The sequence below is a fragment of the Cryptomeria japonica genome, chromosome 1 (assembly GCF_030272615.1).
Source record: "Cryptomeria japonica chromosome 1, Sugi_1.0, whole genome shotgun sequence".
Lineage (NCBI taxonomy): Eukaryota > Viridiplantae > Streptophyta > Pinopsida > Cupressales > Cupressaceae > Cryptomeria > Cryptomeria japonica.
In genome coordinates this window covers 638,767,430-638,792,635 of record NC_081405.1, presented here as the reverse complement: position 1 = coordinate 638,792,635, position 25,206 = coordinate 638,767,430, and the positions used below count along the sequence as shown (strand labels likewise).

The following is a 25,206-nucleotide window of genomic DNA, read 5'->3' as shown; positions in this document are numbered from 1 at the left end:
TGTTGCAAGTCAATGATATTCTTAGTGAAAACACAAATCAATAAGAACAGATATCTCATTTCGCAGACAAACAGTACTATAATCCTATTGTTTGAACTAAAAAATGATAAATATACACCTTTGAAACAAGGTCAGCTTGATCTTGTGAAGCCGCTCTTGCCATAGAAGACATCTGCATTTGACGTCCCATACCATGAGATCCATCATTCTCAATTGGTAGACTATCCATGCCTGTCAATCCATGTGACCTTGAAAGCTTAAGCCTTAGTAAATCTGCATCCCCAAGATTATGAGCTTTTGCCTGAAGCAAGAACTCCTGCTGCTGCTGCGGAGACATGAGCTTAAATTGTTGGTAGAACTGATTTTGTCTTTGTTGTTGCAAGCTTGAAGAAAGCTGTTCCATGCTCTGAAGTGCACCACCAACATAATTCCATTCATGATTATTAAGATCTCAATAAAAAAATTAACATGTGAACCTTTTCTGTAACTAATTTGTTGAGACATGAAGACTTAATTCAATCCATCCAAGGTCTTGTCTAGTTCCACCCAGAATTTCTTACTACTTTAAGATAAATAATATAGATAATACTCACATTCAACGGCCACCCTTTTAATGGTATACCATTATTAGCACCTGCCAGAACAACAAAGATTAAAACCCATGTAGAATATGCACAGTATTGCTTAGTTCTTACTATTTGAAAATACATTTCAGCTAAGAAAATTATATTCAAACATATATTTATTGCATAATAATAGCAATGTTTTTTTTTCACAAACTCTAAAAGGGATATCCAAGAAATCAAAATTCAGTTAGAAATACAGCTTTCTGTTTCCCTTTACTAGTTATGTGACGACAACATGAGGGTTTTGAAGCAGAAACAGAAACAAAAATGTATCATCTGTATTGCTAGAAATGCTTTAGAAATGGCTGGAATGCCATATGTTGAGTTTTTAGCTCGGATAGGAACTTCCACACAAGTTCAGTGTGAACATTGAAGATATCCATTACTGATTTAGACTTATCTTCCATCTCGTCCTTACAAATGATGCCAGCACCCCCTTAATGGCTTCACACTATTGATTTTGAAGGAAACATGCATTTTTCCCTTGCTCCTAAGTCACAAGGTTTGAATTTGAGTTCAAGTTTAGCAACGATAAAATTCGGATTGAGTTCGGCAGAGTAAAAAATTTGAAAAAACAAAATTGACATTATATTTGCCTTAACATAAATTTGACTTTTTCTAAAACATAAGTAATATACGCAAAAAATAATCAAAACACTCATTTGTTAAAAATATAAGTAAATATTTATTATCACTATAAGTTATTATCAAAAATTAAATAGATCTGAAATGAAAGTCAAATTGAATTTATTAACATAAGATAATATTATATTTAATTTAAAAATAATAAGACAATATGATATTAATTTTGAATACATAATAATAAAATTTAAAAACATTATAATTTAAATATGTTCAAAATGTAACTTTAATTTATATATATGTAATTAATATGTGTTAAATTTTATCTATTACATGGTGAATCGAACAAGATTTTTCGCTGGATTTGGCTGAACTGTGAAGCGACTTATCTACTACAGCCTTCTCGAAATCCTCTTGTTTAGAAATTGATTGGCAATTGGAAATTTCCCACTTTGATCAGCGACTTCTACCTCACCCTCCTCCACACTTTACACTTCAAACCCCAACAAGCGCACTTTACCTGTGTCGGCAGGCACATTCATACTCTGCTTCAATTCTGCTAATGACTTTTATAAACACTTAAACGTGCAGCGTATCTCCTCCTCCTCCGACAATAAAAATCTGGAGGCAATACTGCTTTCAGATGTTATAAAAGCTACAGAAAAGGACAACCTTTCAACTGAGATGGAGAGACACGGAAAATTCTCTGTGAGACATTTGTGATAAAGAGCCTACGATGCAGAGGACATGATGCACATATTTGCAAGTCGTGGAGGAAGCATGACTACCTTGTAGATGATCCACTCTTGTGATCGCTGGACTGACCTAGCTGCTGTTCATTTGTTTATACTGTGCAACGATTAAAATGACCCAGTTTTCTCACCTCTTCCCAACAGCCAAACATTCATTAACACAAGCCCGAGCATTGTTCCGTACGAACTCTTGGGTGAATTTAAACGAATGTTTTAAGATTCTAGAGAAATTTCAAAAACTCGAACTTCATACATGAAGTTTGCCGAACCTTGTGACATAGCCTTGCTCTATAAAAATTTATTGCATTCAAAAAATATGGGCCTCAAGTGCATGTTACAATTTTAAGTATCTATCCAACCATCCACTACAATGTTGCACCCATCTATAGACCACACTCTTTTCAATGATGCAGTTTGCAAATCTAAGTGTGTTTCTCTTTCTCAAGGTTGCAAGACATGGGTACAATACAGGAAGGATACCATGTCCAACCATACCCAGATTTAGGGTAAATTTCAAGACATTTTGAATACATCATGTTTCAGCGCCCTAAAAAATAGGATTCTATCCATGGTGAAATGTATAAATAAATAAAGCTCTATGTTGTTTTACTCCTGCGTTTTCAATTGAGCACATCTATCGTGACCAAATCCTCTACTTGTCATAAAATTATGAATTTTTTTTATAAAACATCTTATCTGTGCACAATAAACCAAGTCCTAACAGCTTGAAGAAAGTCAATATGTCACTTGTAAAACTTAACCCATTAATTAAGTTTATCTTGGTCCTTAGATCTTAGCCTTCAACTAAATAGATAAAAAGCAACCTATTAGATGATGCAAAAAAAGTAATTAGCAACATGTTAGGTCACAAGGTAATGTTGGTTGTTCCACCACCACTCCTTTACCCCATAAACATTATCACAATGCTAACAAGGGTATGCCTTCTTTCCCTCCTAACATTCTAAACACAAAAAAGATAAAAGAAATAAAAGTATTGACTACAAATTCAAAACTAAAATTTCAATGAATCAATGAGTATGATATAACTATCTTGAATTAAATATTTTTTCTAATTAATACTTTTAAATTTTTTGATATTTGCATTTTTGTTTTTAGATGTATATGTAGTACATTGTTAATTACAATTATTCGATATTCAATTTTAAAATTTAAGACTTTACCAAGATCAAAACATTTACCTTAATCAAAACATTTACCTTAATCAAAACATTTAAACTTAACTAGGTTAAAATTAGAAACTTAAAATTTATAAAATAAAAACAATTAAAATCTAAATTTTAACTTTTTAACGAGTTTTAAAACTTATAAATTAATAATAGTCCGTAGATATTAAAATCTTAGAAGTTAAAACATTAAAAGTATAGTTATATATTGAATTTTATAAAAATTAACATTCTATGGTCATCAATGATGGATTGATAGAACTTTTAAACTTCAAAATTTATAAATTGAAATTCTTAAAATAAAAAAATACTGAAATACAAGATTCAATTCTCTTGTATAAGCCCAAATGACTAAAGCTATTTGCAAGTAGATCTTGTGGGCAAGATTGTTAAGATTATTGCATCATAGGATGTCTATGATAATTATCCATAAAATAATCAGGCTTGTTATAGTTTGTTTAACAGGTTATTATTATATTGGTGGTAACGAATTTTTGTTTATATTGAGTTGTTAAAAGTTAAAACAGCTAAATATAATTAGGGAAGTTGTTTATGATGTTTCCTATAAAATAAGATTTGTGAATCTTATATATGTAATGTGTTATTGAACGAAGGCAATGAAAAATAGAAGCATCGTATTATTTGTGTAAAATCTTTGAGTCTATATTTTTGCACAAAATCTCTGATATCGTATTAGAGCATTGAAATTTTCCTGTGCCTGAATGTTGGACTGCAGAGGTTGTGGCTGCAATGAACAGAATCATGATAAAATTGGTTGCTCGGCATGAGGATGTTTGAAGAGAGCTGTTAACACCTCATCAAAGAAATTTGGCTTGGGCTTGGGTGCTAGGACAAAGGATTGAACCGAATTAAGCCTTTTCCTTTTGTTATATTTCTTTCTTTCTGGTGTGAATCTACTCGGTTTTTTTCCACACAAGGAATAAGTATTTTCGAAGCATATAAGTATAATAGATCTGCCATTCTCTCAAGTGAAAATATAATAAATATAATATTTAAAAATAATTAAAATATAAAATATAAAATATAAAAAATAACAATAAAAATAATATATGTATACATATATTATATTTTAAAGTATTCTGATATACATATATTATTTATTATTTTTATTATATTATAGTTGCATATATTATTTTAAGTATTGTCTAAAACATATGTATTTTGAGGTAGAGATATTTGGAGATCATAAGCATTCAATTTCCTCAATGAAAGCTGGGGTCTTTTTTTTCTTACTCTTCAACACGTCAATACTTCAGCCCCAGGTCCCATTCACCAATTCCAATTCCCTTGTTCTGAATACCTGCAACCAAGTGAAGAGGCAGCTCCCTTTGACTCTTTCATATGCAAGTTCGTTCCTCTCTTAGCTGCGCATGAATATTGGGGACCTTGAACTCTTTCTTTTAAAAAAAAATCCAAAGTTTGAATTTTGCACCAAGGTGGATGAATGACTTCCAAGTTTTCACAAAGATTTTGACGGACCCGTAGGCAAACCGGACCAGTACCCATATCCGGTGTGAACCACAATCTACATAACCCAATAACCACAATCCACTTAACCTGGTAATGGTCTGCTGATCAAGGCATACGGGTTGCTGATTAGATGTATCAATTTGGGGGCACGACAGTCTGCCCTTCCCGAAATTACTTGTCCTCAAGCAATGAGGGTCCCCAAACGAATCCTTGGGGGTTTGTATTCCTTATTTAATTTGGTTGTCCCAATGTTTGCTCAAGATGAAACACAATTCAGGCAACTAGTGGGCAGTCTCATCTATCTTACTGCTACTAGACCTGATCTCACTTTTGCAGTGAGCTACATTTCACACTTCATGACAGCCCCCAAGGCTGATCATTAGCTAGCAGCGAAGCATGTGCTGCGTTATGTGAAATGCACCTCTGATTATGGACTTCTTTACACTAGGAGTCATGATCCTAGACTCAGTGGGTTCACAGATTCAAATTGGGCAGGCTCGGTTGATGACAGGATATCAACCTTTAGATATGTGTTCAGTTTGGGATCCGGTGCAGTCACTTGAACTAGTAAGAAGCAGCAGGCAGTGGCTCTGTCCTTGACAAAAGCAGAATATCGAGGAGCAGTTAAGGCAGCTTGTGAGGCAGTTTGGCTTCGCCGGATGCTTGCGGATATGCAAATATCTCAAGCAGGTCCGACTCCTTTGGTCTCTGACAATTAGGGAGTTCTCAAACTTGCCAAGAATCCAATTGGTTGAAGACAGATCCATTCAGTTGCTGTATGTTCCTACAGCGGAGCAGCAAGCTGATATTCTCAGCAAGCCCCTCAGTACAGATAAGTTTGTAAAATTCTGGGGATCTATTGGTGTAGTTGATAGATTGAGCATTAAGTGAGGGTATTAATATTATATTTTCCTAAGTTATTAATGCTCAATAATGTAATATATTGTAATTTTAGTTTCTTATTAGAAACTTTCTATTCTGGGGATCTATTGGTGTAGTTGATAGATTGAGCATTAAGTGAGGGTATTAATATTATATTTTCCTAAGTTATTAATGCTCAATAATGTAATATATTGTAATTTTAGTTTCTTATTAGAAACTTTCTATTTTGTATTTCTTTGTAATTCTTTATAATGATCTTCATGATCATTCGTAAATACTACAATCATTTTTACCAAATTACTTTCGTAATATCTTAATCAAGAAGACTTGAACAGTAAACAACATAAATGGGTAGGCAAATTACAAGCATATGATTTTGATATCAGATGTGTGAAGGGTAAACATAATGTGTTGTTGACTAAGTCACCGCATTCGAATTCGAATTCAAGTTCGGCAACCATAAAATTCGGATGAAGTTCGGTGAGGGTGAAAAATTAGGAAAAAAAATTCGACATTAAATTCGCCTTATATAATTTTTTTATATATAAGTAATATATCCAATAAACTATTAAATTAGTATAACTATTTTTTTTTAAAGATAAAAGATGTTAAATTTAAATTTGTTATAATTAAATATTACTTTTTATAAAAATTAACATAAATAATATAATATTTAAACTTTTATTGACATCTAAGTCAATATTTAAATTAAAAATTAAAGTTTTGACAGCCAAAAAAAACATAACGGAAAAAGTATTTTTAAATGAAAACTAAAACGATGTTCCCACAAGACTAGCCGCATCGCTGGGTTACGCATAACTTGCAGAGCATTAGGTTTTTTTGTGTCGGACTTGCAGGGCGTTGGGCGTCGGGCATCGCCTCTCTTCGAATTTGCAGGGCATTGTTTGGTCGCGTTGGACATGCACGATGTCACCTCTGTTCACGACTGTAGCTTCACGAGAAGTTTGTGAATAGATTCCAGCAAACCCGTGAAGGAAGCTCGCATTTTTTAAATAAGTTTTTTATTAAAAAACCCTTACCCATTTATCTTACGAATTTAATGGCAAACTTAACCGAATTTTTGGGGTTTTTAAAAAATTCGTTGAATTTTGAATCTCATGGATGAAATTCGTCGAATGCGGTGACATAGGTTGTTGATACATCATCTCGAATTCCTACTTTATGTTACATTCTTTATATCTTTGCTAATTGGATCACCACCATTATATCTGAACATGTCAAGAATGATTTTATAATTTTATTCATTGCCTTTTGCATGAAAGGATACAATATGACAAGTTCAAAGTAGTCAGAGATCTAATTCTACATAAGGAAAGGATATATTTTGTTCCAAAATCAAAGATGAAGGAAAAGATTTTAAGAGCCTCAGATGATAGTGACCAGAGAAACGTGAATTGCCCAAAATCGCCGATTTTGGCCGATTCCCGAGTCGAGTGAGGGTCACCGAGTCTACTGAGCTCAGACTCGGACTCGGACGAATTTGGCCCCCAAAAATCGCCCAAAATCACCATCTTCCAAACTCGCCTAAAATCGCCAAGTTTGGGAGTCAGGATTCACCAAACTCGACCGACGTAAGGCAACTTAAAGACACAAAAAAAAAAACATGTTTCAAAATGTTTTTAACTTTTTTTTTATATTTTGCTTTGCCCCTAAAAGTGAACTTTATTTCATTCATTTGGCAAAATAGGAGGAGAAAAGTGAGTTGTGAGGAGAAACAATAGAAAAATAATACCAGACGCCTTTATCAAATAATAAAAGTCTTTTGGCCTTGCAGGGCGCTACCCCTCGACCCCACCCTATATCGTGACAAGGAGCGCACTAGGGGTGTTGCCCCTTCACCCCAACTTGGGGGCACTGCCCCCCAAACCCTATTCAAAAAATTAGGGGGGAAACTGCGCCGATAAAAGTAGGGAAATTTCAACCTCTGAGTCTAATTAGGCTCCATATACTTTCATTTGGTGCATCAAGAGTTGGAAAGGAAGAGTTTGCATCTCATTTGATCATATGATGACATGGATTTTTTATTCCATGAGTTCTGTAATATTGTATACATTTGACAATATTTATATATCTATGTTTGTTATTTCCTTCAGCTACAATTTGCGTTCATGCTTATGTGATTGATGTATACTTGTGTATGTAATCAAATTAGCTTCTATTTGATGATGTGATTGTGTCTTTAAGGTGTAATTAATAAAGGGTGCATGAAACAAGTTTTAAATCCTTAAAAATCTCTAAATTTCTTGAGTTTTTCACTTTGTCGAGTCCAATCGAGTTTCAACTCCGAGTCTCGAGACGAGTAGGCCTTGCCGAGTCGGGTTCGAGTCCCGAGTCCCGTTTCTTTGGATGATTGTAGTTGACATCTGTCAGCTGAGTAGATTAGCCTATCACTGACCCTCGTAGGCTGATGAGGTTGGGTAGAGGGTCCTCCAGAGTTTGATTCACCATCTTCAAAGCGAGCACTCCAGGTATGGTTTTCGTTTGAGGTCTCCAGGACTCCGTTTGAGATACTTTCTATTTTTAGCAATCCTGCTATTTATAGCCAGTAGGTTGGGCAAGGACAGATTATGGTTTGGCAATCTCCAATTCAGACAGCAGGCATTTCTGATGAATACTCATAGAAAGGAATGAAAAGGGATGTCCTCAAGTATGTTAAGGAACATCCATCTTGCCAAGAGAACAAGGCTAAACAAATCTATCATGCATATCTACGTCAGCCCTTACCTATCCCTCAGTGGAAGTGGGAAAGTATATCTATGTATTTTATCACTACGTTAACCAAAGTAATAGTTAAGATTGCATTTTTGTTGTAGTTGATAAACTTACTAAATATGAGCATTTTTACGCCATATCCTCCAATTTCAAGGCTTCCCAAATAACTGATTTTCAAGGAAGTATTAAAATTACATTGTTTGCTCAAGAGAATTGTTAGTGACAAGGGCAGTAGGTTTTTGACAGACTTCTAATAAAAATGTTTTGTTTGACAAGAACAAAACTCATGCCTACCATGTGTTACCACCCACAGACAAATGGGCAAACTAAAATTGTCAACAAAAGGATTGGAGGGTACCTATGTTTCTTGACAACAACCAACTTGGATCAAGTGGTTACATTTGGGAGGGCAAGGTTATAACACCTCCCACCATAAGTCCCTAGGTATGTAACTTACTACGACTTTCTAAGGATATAATGCTTAACCTTTATGGATCTTGCAATCAAAGAAAACAAGGTACTTAGAGCAACGAGTATGATCAAGCAAAGTCGAGATATTGAAGTTTCTTAAGGGCCATCTTCAACATGTTTAGAATCAACAAAAGATCTATGTAGATCATGACATACTGAAAGATTATTTGAAGATGAGAAATGGTCTAATCAATAACTACAACCCCAGAGGCAGTCTTGATTGAAGAAGAAACATGCAAAAATGTTTAAGCCTAAATTTTATGGCCCATATAAGATCATAAGAAAGGTGGGAGAGGTAGCTTATAAGCTAGAGCTACCAAAGAACAACAAAATTCACAATATCTTCCATGTTTCTTGCTTCAAAAAAGCATTGGGGCAGCATATTGCACCTTCGAAAGAATTGCCACCTTTGGATGATGAAATAAGACACATTCTAATACCAAAAGCTATCTTGAATATTGGAGAAATAAAGCTTTGGAATAGAACCATTATCAATGTATTTGGTGTAGTGGACGGACTTGCCAAAGAAAGATGCTACATGGGAAGGACCCAACATTTTGAAGCATCCAGTTTTGAATTGCTCGAGGACAAACAATTTTGGAGGGAGGATTGTCATGTCCACATCCAGTTTTGAATTGCTCGAGGACAAACAATTTTGGAGGGAGGATTGTCATGTCCCCTTTTCCCATATGATACCAAATAGTTCCTTAAGCCTATTTTTCATTTTCTATGGGCTAGAGGAAATAAATTAGGGAGTGATTTTATAATATTTTGATTGTACAATATTTAAGTGTTATATAAGGTAATCACACTAGATTATAAGGCCCTTTGTGTAACGTAATCAAGTTTTATTTCTTAAAGTGGTGTCAGCCAAAGGATTGTAAGCAGAATTATTTTGTCAAGAAAAGGAAAGAATTTGAAGTTGTCTTTTGGAAGGAAATGGCTACTCAAGTTACTATTTACCCTAAGTCAAAGATTAAAGATGGAAGCTTGTTTATCAATTCATTCCCTCAAATAGATTAGAGAGTTTTACTTTTTCAACTTTATATTATAAGCATCTAACTTGATCTCATTAACATATTCATTGCATATTAACATTAACTTGAATCTAACTATTATGCATCACAAGTTGAACACAAGATATATAAGTGGAAACCCTTATGGTAGAAAACCACGATAAAATAGCTTCCTTATATATAGAGAACTTCTTTTACAAATTTGTAGGTCTCAACTCACTAGAGGCACCAAACCCTCATTCAGATTTCCACCTTTTGACAGATGATGGATGATCCTATTCTTCTCGAGTTTCTTTCTTCAAACTGCTATTTCTTGACCATAAATCTGTCACAAAACAGTCTCAATCTTCACTTCAAAATCTGCTATGAACTCTTTATATTTTCCTCATCAAATCTGATTAGATTTCCTTACAAATCTTCATGCATTCTTGCTACCAAATCTGCATATCTTCTCCTTTATAAATCTGCTATGAATGCTTCACTAATCTGTTCAAATTTGCTCAAAATATTATATTGAGGCACAAACACACTTCTCATTCACCTCATATATTACTCAAACATGCCTCTTCACCAAGAGAGGCAACCCTTCACAAATGTTCTTTCATTTTTATTTCTTCTCTGCAGTAGTAAATCTGAATCAAATATACCCTTCTATCTCTTACACACTATTCTCACTTCATTTACTACATCTCACAAATCACCCCTCATAAGATCTCTTTATATATACCTTTATGTCTTCATGAGTAGAGAGACACATAATGCACCTTTTCATTAATCACACTTTTTGACTTTATAACCTTTTTCTTTCTTCATCATATACTAATCAGATCTTTTAATTGCTTCTTTCTATTGAATTGCTTTCCTTTCTTTATTAATCTTTATAGCACCCTTTCTTTATTCATCTTTATCGCACCTTTTGGATATTAACAAATTATGCTCTATTAATCATAATGAGTCGCTACCCTTGAATCATAATCACATCTTTTGAGAATAGACAAAGTGCTTCATTTATTCTTTAGCAACGTATGTTTTTAACAAACATGTCATTATGATATCAAAGGCCACCTTTTAATCTTTTAAATCGCACCCCACAAATTCTTCAACAGATCGCACCATTTCACTTAATTTTTTTTAATTACTAACCACCTCGTTAAACACTAATCGCTTCATTTCTTTGTCACAAATCATCCTCAAAGATAATCGCATGAGTTGTTTGCTTTAGATATAATCACATATTTTTATATGATGACTGGTCAGTCGGCATCATTCCTTGAAAAATGATTACATATGAAGCCTAGATTTATCTTTAGTGAATACTTGGTCATATCGAGCACTATTGATTATTTGTATCTCCTTTAGTTGTTGATTGTTCTTTAATAACCAAAGTTGTTTTCTTCATTACATGATCACTACTCTTTTACAACATTGGTCAAACTTAACTTCATGCACTGCCTTTACAAATACAATCACTGCCTTTTATTTCTTGGATCGCTGCTTAATAAACAAACTGTAGAGTCGACCTGCCATTTTCTACACATCTCCCTATCATGTTTTCGATTCTCTTAGCTCTGCAAGTGTCTCTTCCTGTAATCTGATCGCTTTTTAATACTTCATAATAAAGTCGCCCCACATGTCTAAAACTAATCACACTTTTATACCATGAAGAAATGGTTCATGAAACCTCTTGTTTAATGCATCGTTGGACTTTACATTAACCGCACCATATTAAATAATGCAATGTTTCTTTAATGGTCATCCTAGTTAGTTTAGTTAGTTTCTATTTCTGGCTTCAATTCATGATAGTTTCATATAGAAATATCGTCTTGTAATTTGTTATAAATAGAGCCTTTCATCTCTGTTGTAAATATTAGGTTTAATGCAATTACCATCATAACATGTTATCAGAGCTGGTCTGAGTCTAACTCCCTCACTAGGGGGGTCCAGGATTTTGGGAGGGTTTTCCAGTTCTGCAATTCGCATGAGGATTATGTAACTCGCATGTTAGTTTTCTGCACGTTTTTTCTGTCTGTGCGTTGGAACTTTTTTGTGGTTTTTCTTCTCTGATTTTCGTGGGTTTGTGATCTAAATCATGGCATCTGAAAAATCGTGGTTCTACTTTCTCTAAAAATCGCAAATTTATTTCACAGGTTTTCTAAGCTCTAAGTTTGTTTTGGCCGCGTGAGGGTTTTTTCGAGTCGCAACTGGTTTCTCCCATGCACAACTTTCTTCCTCGCGTTTTTCCAATCTGTTTTGTCTGCTGCCGACGGGATTTTTTAATTCGTGGCTTTCTGTTTTTGATGGTGTTTTTCACAATTGGGCTCCGTGGATTTTCCGTGGGTGTTGCAACTCAAAGCCGCCAATTTTAAAGTTCATGGGTTCTGTTCTCTATTTTCAGCTCGCGCCCTCGGCTTTCAGCCCGCACACTGGCTAGGGTTTTATTTTTACAATTTTTGACAAAATTGTCTGGAATTTTACGTCCTAGGTTTTTTAGAAGATCTAGGGTTGGAAACAAATTATTCGTGGGTTTTTATAATTTTGTTTGTGAAAAAAATTATTTGTGGGTTTTTATAATTTTTAGTTATGTTACCCCGAGTTTCTAGGATGGGGATGGTAGGGGATAGGTGTACACATTTTAGAGACAATGATTTCTTTTGCCAATTTTGGGGACGACTATGGGACGGCAAAGGGGACGGCTACATAAAAATAGGAAAAATTAAAATATTCATATGAAAACATGGATACATGCACATATACATTATAGAACCTTAACATATAGGAACTACTAGAGTCCTTATGCCAAAACCCACAAATAATTTGTGCTAAATTGAGAGTCATATTAATGACTATCTTAATTGTTTTTTTCTTCATATGGTCTTGATAATTGATTTTCTCTCTCTTTGTATCTTCTTCACTCTGGTGGCCATTCATTAGATCATTGTAGCATTAACTTCTCTTTTACATCAATGACAATTATGTCTTCCCACTTTTGACATCAATGACAACTATTCCAACACCTATTTGTTTGGGTGATAGGCGGCTCCCTCAATTCCTAGGGTTGGTAATTTCTAAGATGGCTCCATTAGCATCATTGCTGTAGATTTGCTGCATTTTCAAATAATAAATTTACTGCTGTTGTTTCCAGGAAGATCTGGTAATATTGAATTGATTGTAAGTTGAAATCACACTAAATAGATAAGAGAAACAAATTATTGTGTACTGTTGTGTTAATTGTCACATTTCTAAGGGGTTTTAATTTATTTCCACATAGTATATTGAGGATAATTATCAGTTGCAAAAAATCTGATTTTGAAGCTCGCTCCAAACATTTGTGTTAAGTAGAGCAATTAGCTTTGACATAACATTCCTATCTAAGATATTTACAGTTTGAAATAATAAAGTTTTTTCACTACTGTTTCAGTTCCTATTATTTTCAGAATAATTTTAATCATTTTAGAATCATTGTTTAATATGCATATTTGATAGGGTCCATATCATATCAATCAAAATATTCTTTAACATTTAATCTTTAAATATTGTCATAGCCATTTACATTGATATAACTTTGTTAGAACTTAGACACCAACTAAAGTACACTCTTTCCTGAGAGAGACATGCAAAAAAAAATTGTGGGGCCGCTCTGACTTGAGATAATTAATATATATTTTTTTTCCCAATAAACAGTACTAGTGGTAAAATATGAGCAATGGAATAAGGTCAAACAAACCATGATTTGGAAGATCGCATTTTAACACTGGACCAGATACTCCCAACATGGATGGATCTATAACAAGTGATCCCTGGTTCAAAAAAAATAGCATTGATTTCACTCTAAATAATTAGTAATTCATTCTTTACCCTAAAAAGAATTGCAAGAACACTTAATACCACCCCCAATATAAGTTGATACTAGCAAACTAGCTATGTCAAAAAAAACAAATGTACATCCAAAAAGATAAACCTGTGAATTCCCAGGAATTGGTTGACGCCAAACTTGACCTTGTTGGGCAGGTCCACTAACATTTGCAGCAGTATTCTGAAACAATGACCTGTCCAAATCCAAAGCAATTTAAGAAAAAAAAAAGATATGCATGGGGCTGAAAGAAAGATTTTAAATATGAAGCAAGTTTGTGACTCTGTCCCAAGTTCCTGTCTGCTGCAAAATACAAATTTAGTGTCCTACACAAAAATCAAACATATAACTAAAACTTACCCAGAAGGTTGCCCTGCAATGGAAGCAGCTTTATTGAGAACAGCATTGCCGCAATCCAGGAAGTGTGCTGGAGATTCTCCAACTCTCTGCTCTCACAAACATGTCCAACATCAAGTCATTGTAAAGTTACTATAGTACTTTCTGTTAAATATCTGAAAGACAAAATCATCAATTTCATATAAGCAAACAAGCAAAAAATTTATTTATAAAGGGATGTTTACAAAGTTGCACCATTGCCAAGTCTACTGTTTCTACAACAGCAAAAAGAAGACAAGATGATGACTTGAAAAAAGTCAAAAACAATAAGATACCCTTTGTAACAACACTTTTCTTTTTGTGAAATTACATTCCAGAGAGGCTCTGATTTAGTCAAAACTTGGGCCATTTTAGTCATAAACTTGTGCATATCCATGCCATCTCAGAAGACTTCTAAGAAAAACAGTAAAAGAAAGTAGAACTTCCTAGGGAATATGCCTTTCAATGCCTACATTTAGCCAAACAAGCTGAAAACAGTATCATATTCTGACCTTGGACTCTAACATGTTTTTTCTTCACAGTGTCAGCCTCTCTGCGGCAAGCATCTAGGAGAAGTACAGCAAGAATTAGAATCACTTTCAACGAATACTTTATGATTCCTCCATCTGGAAAAAGAAGCAAAAAAGCTTCTGCCATTTTTGCAGGGAACCTTACATAGAAAATAAAATCAGAAGCAGCCTGTTCTCAACCACAGCAGCTTGAACCTAACCTATTACAGACTTATACACAGACATGAACAAGTACACCAATTTCTAATTACTGAAACCATACACCAGAAGAAAAATAGAGATATCTGTAAAGGGAGGACTGCAGATAGCAAGGCTTTTGATGTTCTGGAATTAGGTTGCTATTTGACTCAGGAACTCCAAGCTCCCTTCACTTTTCACTTTTCTGTATGTCAAAAAATAATACACTTTTGACTGTGCTATGCGACTTTTTCCCCAAGAGAAAGTTACGGAATATACTTTTAGAATTAAAAGGGAGATTTAAAAACAAAGGATATTATGATCCTTTGATTAAAAGAGGGATTAAAAAGGAATACTTATAAACCTTTTAAAAAGAGAGAGGAAAAATTATTTATTAAACAATTACTAAAAAGAAACTCTTGTAAAAGGGTGTTATGGTTTGGAAACCACCCCTTAAATGTTATATAAAGCATTCATGTGAGACTTGAGAAGGGATCATGGAGATCACTCAAGGAAGAAGAAGAAGTTAGCTTGGTGAGCTATGGGCTTGGATAAGGGGGCACACAGTGTGTGTCCAACTCAGGGTACAGCGTACACTCGGGATTGTCCTGGCCAGGGCTATTGTGCATGTTGAGTAATTACTCTAGAGCACGCTCTATTGATGTTTGGGAAGCATCTATGTTGGTTTTGAATATGAATTGGTTCCTCCTAGATGTGCCATAATTATAAGGGCCAAGACCACTGAAATCTTCTTAGAGTGAGAATGACCATTCCAAGTGCTCAAGATTCAGATAAGTATTCGAAACCCTTGATGATAAAAGATATTGAGAATATAATATATGAGTTTGGTGATAATATGATTGGTTTATATGGTTGTGTTATTCAATTTACCATATTAGATACTTCTTTTATAGTTCTTATGAATTATAACATGTATAGTATGCAATGCTATTTCTATCTATTTTGGATAACACTATATATTGCAAATTATGTTAACTCTATTACCGATTGTATTAATTCAGCTGCAAATCCTTAGTTAACTCTAGGAGGGGCATTACAGACTAAATAATGCACCTCCATTGTTAGGATCATTGATCTTGCTTATAAAAATGCTCAAAAGGTATCTATCTCTAAATCCAAAAACATACAGACAGAAAGAGATCAGCTTTCAATAACCTTCAAAGCAGACTCCTCAAACCCGTCCCTTTGGTGTGACTGTTTCAAGCACTGTTCATAAATTTTGGTTGTCATAGCATTAACTGTCGATTGTCCCATCCGGTTTTCAGGATTGATCGAGTTAGCAGCACCATTAATAGAAGGATGGGTCATGTTCCTCCTTAGCTGAGCAAAAATTTGCTGCTCTTGCTGTGGGTTTTGTTGTTGTTGCTGTTGCCATTGCCTTTCCTGTTTCTCATGCTGTATCTGAAGCTCCCTAGCTTTTGCTTGTTGTATCTGTAAAATCGCCACAAAAATGCACATGCAGACAACTCCAATTGCAATTCAAAACAGATTTGGTAAAATTCACATTGAATTTGAGCAATTTATCAAATTAACAGTCTCTTTTTAGTGTCAGTCCTGCAATGTAAACATAGACAAAAGTGAGAAACCTTCACCTCTATATATGAAGCTGCCTTCTCAGAATGTTTCTCATTTGTTCGTGAGATAAAAATATCCCAAAACACGGACCACCACTCAAACAAAAAGCCTCCAGGCGCATCAATTGCTGCTATCCAATTCACTGACTTGTAAATAGAGCTTATAATTGTAATTTAATAGAACACAAAAATACTGAACTACATAACATGGAAGCCAAACCAGATGATAACATGCAAATTAAAAACTATTAAAACAAGGAAAAGAGGAGCATGATGCAGCCATAAATGAGCTTCCATGGCATGGTCCAAGTTCATTATCCTGTGAAAATGCTCAATCTTGCTCCGACTCACATCCACTGGCAATCAATAAACTTTTAAGAGGAAGGCAGAGCACATTTTAATTGGAAACTTAGATATATACAGTGAAAAAATACGGAAAATAATATCCAAAGCCAATAAGAGTTATATATCTCAAAACCAGTACAACTAGCATGAATAAATCTCAAACAACGAAGAATATTTATGCGCCAATAGAAAAGCATGCAATTGTTTCCCATGAAATAGATAAAGAAGAGTATGCAAAGCAAACAGTGCAGTAATATCATAATCAAGCAAAAAGGACTGCATATAGTTTTAAGTTATAACAGCAATGCAATTCCACGATTGTAAAACATACTGTGCTTATACATAATATAGCAATATACCAAAAAAGAGGCACCTATTTTTCAAAGAAAATATCAAATATATACAGTATCTATAGAATTATTATTAAAAAAATGTTTATGACCCGTGTTGCAGATTTTGCCATTAATGTCAATTGTTGAGCCTCAAAAAAATGTTTTGGATTGTAGTCTCAGTTGAGCTACCTGGTTGAGTGCTTGAGCTCCCTACTTACCCGCTTGAGCTGCGTGCTTGGATGGTTGAGGTGCTTGGTTGGTTTGTTCAGCTGCTTGCTTGGTTGCTTGAGCTGTGTCGATGTCTACTTAAGCTGCTTATGTGTCTGCTTCACTTGGCTGCCTGTCTACCTCAGCTGGTTGCTTGTCTACTTGTTTGCTTAGTGAAATTATTTGCCATGTTACCATTCAAAGGGGTTGAATATTATTTAATTGTGGTGGCTTCAGTTTTTCAAAGGCAAATATAATTATGGCTCTATCACATATATATTCCTCTTACTAATAAATGCCTAGCGTTTTCTATTTGGAAACAATTTCATTAACTCACCCATTCTATTTAGTGCAGTGGCTCAGATTCTTTGTAACGCCCTATTTTTAAACAAAGGGGAATCGTTTTTTTTAATGGTTTTGCCGTAACAGATTCAAAAATCCTAATATAGTCCACTCCTTCAGCGATTCATGCACTCAGAAAATGGTGTTTAATAGAAATATCCACGTGGCTGGAAATTGAAGTTTTTTTCTCATATTTCAGTTAAAGGGTCTGACTTGGTATTTTTTTTTGGGGGGGGGGAGCGTTCCTCATGGCTGGGCGCTGGATATAGAGTATTCACTAGGAATATATGAAAGAGAACTGATTTTTTAAGTTCTAGTTGTCCTCTTTCAGGAGATTTGTACCAACTATCTCAGGGGTTTTTAGAGGCATATGGAAATGTTTTTAAATATGAATGATCGATTGTGCTGGTGCATGTTACAGGTGGGACGTGTTGATTATTTAGAGTGTGTGAAGTGTATTGGAGTGGACTGGGCAGCATACATACATTTTGATATTGAAAGGAATTTCAGTAAGTTTGAATTTCTCAAACCTGGAATTTACTCTTTCTAGAGCAGTCTACACTAGGTTCTATATAGCACTGGCTATTGGTTTGATTTTTATATAGCTTATCTGCCTTTAGTTGAAATTGGTGTTGGGTCTTGGTCTTTCTTTGTGTATTTCGGAGAGTTGATGCACATTTCGGATCAGAATTTGCAGAGAAGATGGTAGGGGATTGAAAATGCTAGATTAAAGATTTGTGGAGGTTTTCAAAGAGTTAATGCTGCTATCTTTATATACTGCTTCGCAATCAAATTTTGGTGTTGAGTTGGTGCTCTAACTGAAATTGGTGCTTCAGCTGTATGTTACTATGTAGTGGGTGCTTCGAGGAGGGTTGGTGGTCTCAGTGAGTTGGTGCTCACTTATGTATTTCTGAGTTGATGCTCGTTTTGTAATTGAACAATATTGATCTGAAGTGGTTTTTTAGCCGAAAGGGTTTTCCACGTGCAACTTTGCGTTCTTGTGTTCATGATTTCTTTAGGCAGTATATTCCATGTGGTTGCATGTTTTTAAAAGGTTAAAATAATGATTCACCCCTCCCCCCCCCACCCTCACTATTTTCTGTGTGCTTTTCAACCCGGATTCCAAGATCTCAGAAACATCACAAGATGAAGTCATTCTAAAGCCAAATCATACATATTTAAACCTTTAATTTCTGAATAATTTACCTTGCAATTCAAATACAAGCACAGAGAATAGAATAAATATATCATCCAGAAAATTGAAATAAATACAAATTTTACCTTTAATATTATAAGATAAATCCCCAAGTAAACTGGCAAATATGTCACAAGATGAAGTCATTCTAAAGCCAAATCATACATATTTAAACCTTTAATTTCTGAATAATTTACCTTGCAATTCAAATACAAGCACAGAGAATAGAATAAATATATCATCCAGAAAATTGAAATAAATACAAATTTTACCTTTAATATTATAAGATAAATCCCCAAGTAAACTGGCAAATATGTCACAAGATGAAGTCATTCTAAAGCCAAATCATACATATTTAAACCTTTAATTTCTGAATAATTTACCTTGCAATTCAAATACAAGCACAGAGAATAGAATAAATATATCATCCAGAAAATTGAAATAAATACAAATTTTACCTTTAATATTATAAGATAAATCCCCAAGTAAACTGGCAAATATGTCATAGACGCACATTATTAATGGTGGTCATACAAGAAACTTAAATTACCTTCCCTATAAAAAAGAAGGTTATTTTTTATTGGAACCAAGTATATTAAATATAAATACAGAAAAAGGAACTAACATAAAATATATTCACCACAGCTGAAATGAATGAGGGTATTCTGTCTTTGTTGACTTGAAACAATATGCATGAAACATGATCAAGGCGCATATGGAAGTGCAATACATAATATAGTAATTGAGAGCTAGCTGTTGGATCAGGAATTTCTTACCAACTGGCTCTGTACAAACTTTCCCCTCTGACATGAAAGTTTTGGCCGACATGCTGAGGCCTCTTTTGACAAGATAGTCATGAATGTACACATCCAGCCTAAGAACAAAAAGGAAACTAGAAATCAGAACATTAACCTGAAACTAATGTCTCAATAAGCTCTCATCTGTTATACATGCATATATGTTTCAATTCCAACAACAACAAAAAATAATAATTGACACCAATACTCTACTTTTCACAAGGATGATGCCACACTTGACTCGACTTTCTCTACTCTTATCATAGATGTGTATTAATAAATGAAACCAAAGTGATTTCCCATATATAAAACCTCCCTCAACTTTAGGCATCATCTCTTATGATGCCTACAATCAATCATATTGGAAGTTAGAACAAAGAATTTTAAACTATTCCTTAAATCTTTCAAAATAAAAAAACAAACCCCTGGACATTTACATTTCACTACAATTTATAGAGTACGATCTTGTCATCAATGTACATAACAATATTTATAACAGGCTAGTCCTGTTCAAATATTTTCATTCATGAGCTTGTTAAGTACTATTTGTAAGTTAAGAAGGAACAAATTTGAAGGAACACAACATTTAGGGAAATTTGGAAGATATATTTCTGCAAAGAGAGAGCCAGCTGCTTTAAGAAAAGCATGTAGAAGTCTTGGTTTTTTGTGAAAATTCTTGTGACGTTACTGTTAATGGCCTTAGCAAATAGATACCAACTTCTCAGGTCTAATGATATATGGCCAACTCAAACTTGACAAAAGAATCTACTCTCCAAATAAAGTCTTTCGAGTGGAAATGAGATCCTTACTATTCTGTTTTCTCGCAAGGAAGGCTCGTTGTACTTCAAGAGTATTGCCCGTTGGTTATGAGAATTCGATTCTGGCAATGTCAATAAACTATAAAAATTGGATTCAGCAAAAACAAATGTAGCCAAAACCAAGCAAAAGACTGGACTATTTCAAACAAGAGCATTGTTTTCAATTTCTATAGAGAACTGAATATAATTCTCGAGCCTTGTCAAAATCCACAGTCATCTGAACTCAACGAGAGTTGGAAACACAATCCATTCTCGATAGGTAATTACTCAGAATGAAGAATTCTATTATTAAGACTAGCTCGGAGAGTCTTACAACCATGATACTGACAAACCTTGCCAAATCTAGGAGAGAAAATCCCTTATGGCTCTCTTGGGTCACGCAGAGTACACTAATTTAATTAACCTAACTGATACAACCAAAACTCGCACGGAAGTATAAAAGCGCAATGTAATCAATACATCTAAGTAGACAGCCAATAAACCTCAGCAACTTCCAGAAACTCTCAATAAATCCCAATATTGATGATATCTGCGGACTCAATATTTCTTACAATTAACCAAAAACCCATCATATTTACGCAATACCACAGTATTTTAATCTGTGGCTCTCCATGTTTCTATTTTTTAAGTAGAGTAGCAGTAATTGCAAGCAGTGGCCATTCGCAGAAGTTGTAAGCATTAATCTAGTATTTAACAATATCTCTACATGCTAATCAATTATCTCGGCTATGTTTCAACATAGAGTAAGTGTCTATAATCTTCAAAATGAAGCGCTACCGATTTTCAATAAGAGCAATAAATATTAATATTTTTCGAAATCAAGATGTTAAACCTCAACCGCTTGCAACACAAAGTATTAAGTGGCGGAAAACTCAATTACATTTTGTCAGCTTCCCACTTAGCTTGCCCCATTCTTCTTCAGTGAAAACTGCAACCAAACAAAAAAGGAAACTCCTCATATAACTTAAAATAGCGAGCAAACCCGACATAGCAACAAATCGAACTAAACAAGCCAAACTGTAGCCAGACATTTAGTTTTCCCAATCATCCAGGCTCGGAAATGCCTAAACAATCTCCAAATTCAACAAAATCTAAGACCTCAAAAATCATCAAAACATGCTCTAAAACCTCCAAAATCATCAAAAGAAAACTGAAAAGCCTCCAAATTTGTCCAAACAGTGCTTAAAACCCTGCAAATTCATCAATAACAAAGTTTAGAAACCTACCAATTAGTCAAAGCCAAACTCGGAAACCTACTAATTCAACAAGCTGAAGCTTCAAGACCTGTTAAAAAATCCAAAAAAGACTTCGAAGCCAACCAAACATTCGTAAGAAACCCTCTAAGTTGATATATAGGAGACTCAAAAATATCTCAATTCGTCCGAAATTACTCAAAAGCTTTGAAATCATCATATAATAAAGCTCAACCTCCATACTTAAACAAAAAAAAATCATCAAAATGATACTCCAGAAGCTTCAAAATGATATAAGTATAGCTTATAAACCTAATCAATCACAAAATAAACCACAAAAAACTCCAGATTCTTGCAAATGGAGCAAAATCCTCAACATTCACCAAAAAAACTTCAAAACTCTCTGAATTCTTCGAAACAAGGCTTAAAAACCTCCAAAACCATCAACATGATTATCAAACAGCCTCAAAATCACCAAACAAATCGCCACAAAGTCCACATTCATCCAAATACACTTCAAATACACCCAAATATCCAAACTAATCTCGAAACCCTCCTATATTCGTCTTAAAAAAGCTCAAAAACGTCGACATTCCAGAACAAAAGACCTCAAAATCCTCCATATCCATCCAGACAAAGCTCAAAAACCTCGGAACTCACCAAGCAAACTTTTCAAGTCTCCAAATTCATCAAAACAGAGCTTCAAAAATCTTCAGGACTATCAGCAGCAGTCTCAAAAGACCTCAAAAGTCAACTAGCAAGACTCAAACACCTCAACATTCACCAAATAAACCTCAGAATCCTTCAAATCTTTCCAATCAAAACTACTAAGCATTCAAATTCATCAAATATAAACCCAAAAACCTTCAAATTCATCCCAACAAAGCTCAAAACGCTCTAAACTCTTCCAAACCGAGCTCAAAATTTTCCAAATCAAGCAAAACAACTAAAATTCTTCAAATTCATCAAGATAAGCTATAAAACACACCAAATTCACTGAAAAAAAGCTCGAAATCCTTCAAATTCATCTGTACAAGCTACTGAACCCATCAAAAGCATCAAAAAGTTACAAAAATCCTCCAAATTCCACTTCGCAAAGCTCAAATTCGCCGGAAAAGTTACCTTCCAGTAATTGCAATTACATAACACAGCCGCCAATTGTCAATACACCTCAAACATAAAACATCTGAGAAGCGTAACGATCCGAACTGGAATAAATCTTTTTTTTACCTCCTAATTTTACCGCAACCTCCCTTTAAACGTCGGCAAACAGGTTTAAAAAACACCGCCGCTACCGCTGCCGCAGACAAATCCCTTTAAATAGATACATAAAGTGCAACAAAGATTATATTAATTTTAATTTTAGGTTCGCGCCAGGTCTGTAGGCTCGGTATCCGAGCCGAGAACTACCACGGCTTCGGTAGCCAACGGACGGCGGCGATTGCCCTAGCAACCAATAAGATGCTCGATCTGTAGGTTTAGTCACCAAGCCTGAGATGGGGTGCCGAAGCTCAGGCTCGGCCAACTTTGAACAAGTCCTGGTCGTAATGGGGTCCACCAGAGCGTGTGGGCCCCGAGTGACGTGGCAAACGCGATGGCCTTCCACGTGGCCACGTAATGACCCCAAGATATGCGCTAGGTTTGTCTTTGGCAAGGTTTGTTACAGATTTTTTTTTTAAAGTAATATTAAAATATGATGATGACTTTGGGGTCAAGAAAACCCCAAAAGAATAGATTTTAAATTACTTTGCCCAAAAATAATAATTTTAAATTTTGATTTGGGTGTTTTGCTCAGGAAGAGATTATTGTGGTGGGGGAATTTGGTTTTATTTGGTACTTAGAGTTGTATAGTGACGTGGGAAACAAATTTTTATTTTGTTTCGTTTTGTGCATTTGTATCGTTTTATATATAAAGTTGATTTGCACATGAATGATATTTTCTCATATGCACTACCAATGTGGACTTTGGGATTGTGGATTGTGCTTTGGCTTTAGTCCATTGTAATGATTGGCTTTGGCAGGGCTAGTAAGAAAAGTCTTCCTAATTATAATTTTTTTTGTATATTGGGTTTTGTCTCCAAGAACAAAAGTCTTATGTTGTTATAGTTTAAAAGTTGATTAATGAAATTTTAGTGGGACATTTTGTACACTGAAATAAATGTTTTGATTGAATGTTGATTAATGAAATATTGTTTGGAAAGAGAGTGCAAATGTTGTTTTGATTGAATGTTGATTAATGAAATATTATTTGAAAAGAGATATCATTTTCTAATTAGGGATTATTCCATGTTTGATTTGGTTGTAGTCTTGATAATATATTAGAGTGGTGGTTTTATTTTTAGTTTTTTAATCTTGGGATATCTCGCAATTAGTACATGGCTAGCGAGAGTTGAACCAACTTTGAATCCACATAACATGTGATTAGATAACATATAAAATTTAAGTAGAAAAAGAAAGTGTGTGTATTTTGTATTTTAGGGAAAGTCATGATTGAATTGCATTTGTCAAACATGAGCAACAAGAGTTGAACCTTGGACCTACATGGGACAAGCCCAAAGCCTTAGCACAACCTTGCCGACTATTTGAGCGAGTGGGTTTTTGTTTTACTTAAAATTAGTTCATGATGATTTAGTTTTGAAATTTATAATTAGATAAGATAAAAAAAATTAAGAAGAAAAAGAAAGTGTTTGTATTTTGTATATTAGGGAAGGTCGTGATTGAATTGTGTTTGTTAAACATGGCTAGCAAGAGTTGAACCTTGGACCTACATGGAACAAGCACAAAACCTTAGCACGACCTTACCAACTATTTGAGCTAGTGGGTTTCTATTTTACTTAAGATTAGTTCATGAGAATTTAATTTTGATATGTATGATTAGATAACATATAAAATTCAAGTAGAAAAAGAAAGTGTGGGTATTTTGTATTTTAGGGAAGGTCGTGATTGAACTATGTTTGTCATATAGTCTTCTTTGTCTGTAGTGATATGTCAATATTTCAGAGTTGATTTCATTTTAGTTTTCTTTGAAGAGGTGAGACTTGCAAAACTAGGAAAATTTCTTATCAAAATAAATAATAGAATTTTCATTCTCCAAAATAAAATATGTAATATTACAAGTTTAACACTAAGTTTACACTTTATTCATTGAAATGTTGTATCAAATTTCAACTTTGACTTTGTGGTGACTATCATTAGAGTGTTTTAGCCTTTTGGGCTCTATTAAAATCAATATTTCATTTATTAAAATAAGATGGTGATGGTTTCTCTCTCTCTTCACTAGGGGTGGAGTCAAACTTTGTTGCAATGTTGTGGATATATCTCAATTTTAGTACTTCATAAGATTAGTGGCATGTTCCTTAAGTTATGGGTTGTCATAGTGTGGTGTTCAAATATTTGAGTGATAGCTATTTTATCATGGATGAGATAATGAATCATATCTAAAAGGAATGTGTTTGAACATGTGTCACATAATTACTAATTTCTCTCATTTTAATAAGTATTAATGTTCTGATATTTATTTTAAGATGTTATTTGTCTTGATTTTATATTGAAATATTTCAATTATAAAACATTTTTTAATTATGACCAAGTGATGGATTACTATGACATAGAAGACAAGTTATACCTCATTTTCAATATTTAAAATATCGATTGGGAATATGTTAACGTTCCACAACATTACAAGAATTATAAAGTGTTTTGTCGTGTCATTG

The 25,206-nt window shown here is 34.2% G+C and overlaps 1 protein-coding gene across 7 annotated transcripts in view; it reads right to left on the bottom strand.

The window, feature by feature from the left end:
* The window catches only part of LOC131042480 (transcriptional corepressor LEUNIG), a 52,040-nt gene extending 29,186 nt beyond the window's left edge, over positions 1-22,854 (bottom strand). Inside the window, exons 1-11 of one of the 7 annotated variants that reach the window (XM_057975782.2) lie at positions 22,616-22,821; positions 21,429-21,490; positions 21,181-21,228; positions 19,462-19,559; positions 16,283-16,392; positions 15,846-16,121; positions 13,948-14,033; positions 13,696-13,783; positions 13,462-13,534; positions 594-634; positions 119-406 (exon numbers count right to left, since the gene is read on the bottom strand). In XM_057975782.2, the coding sequence (XP_057831765.2) occupies positions 119-406; positions 594-634; positions 13,462-13,534; positions 13,696-13,783; positions 13,948-14,033; positions 15,846-16,121; positions 16,283-16,392; positions 19,462-19,559; positions 21,181-21,212 (1,092 nt within the window). In that variant the 5' untranslated portion in view covers positions 21,213-21,228; positions 21,429-21,490; positions 22,616-22,821. Of the gene's footprint in view, positions 1-118; positions 407-593; positions 635-13,461; positions 13,535-13,695; positions 13,784-13,947; positions 14,034-15,845; positions 16,122-16,282; positions 16,393-19,461; positions 19,560-20,291; positions 20,311-21,180; positions 21,229-21,428; positions 21,491-22,481; positions 22,590-22,615 lie in introns of those variants that run through there. The other 6 variants (XM_057975781.2, XM_057975784.2, XM_057975780.2 and 3 more) reach the window with 6 other exon arrangements.
* Positions 22,855-25,206: the final 2,352 nt, after the last annotated feature.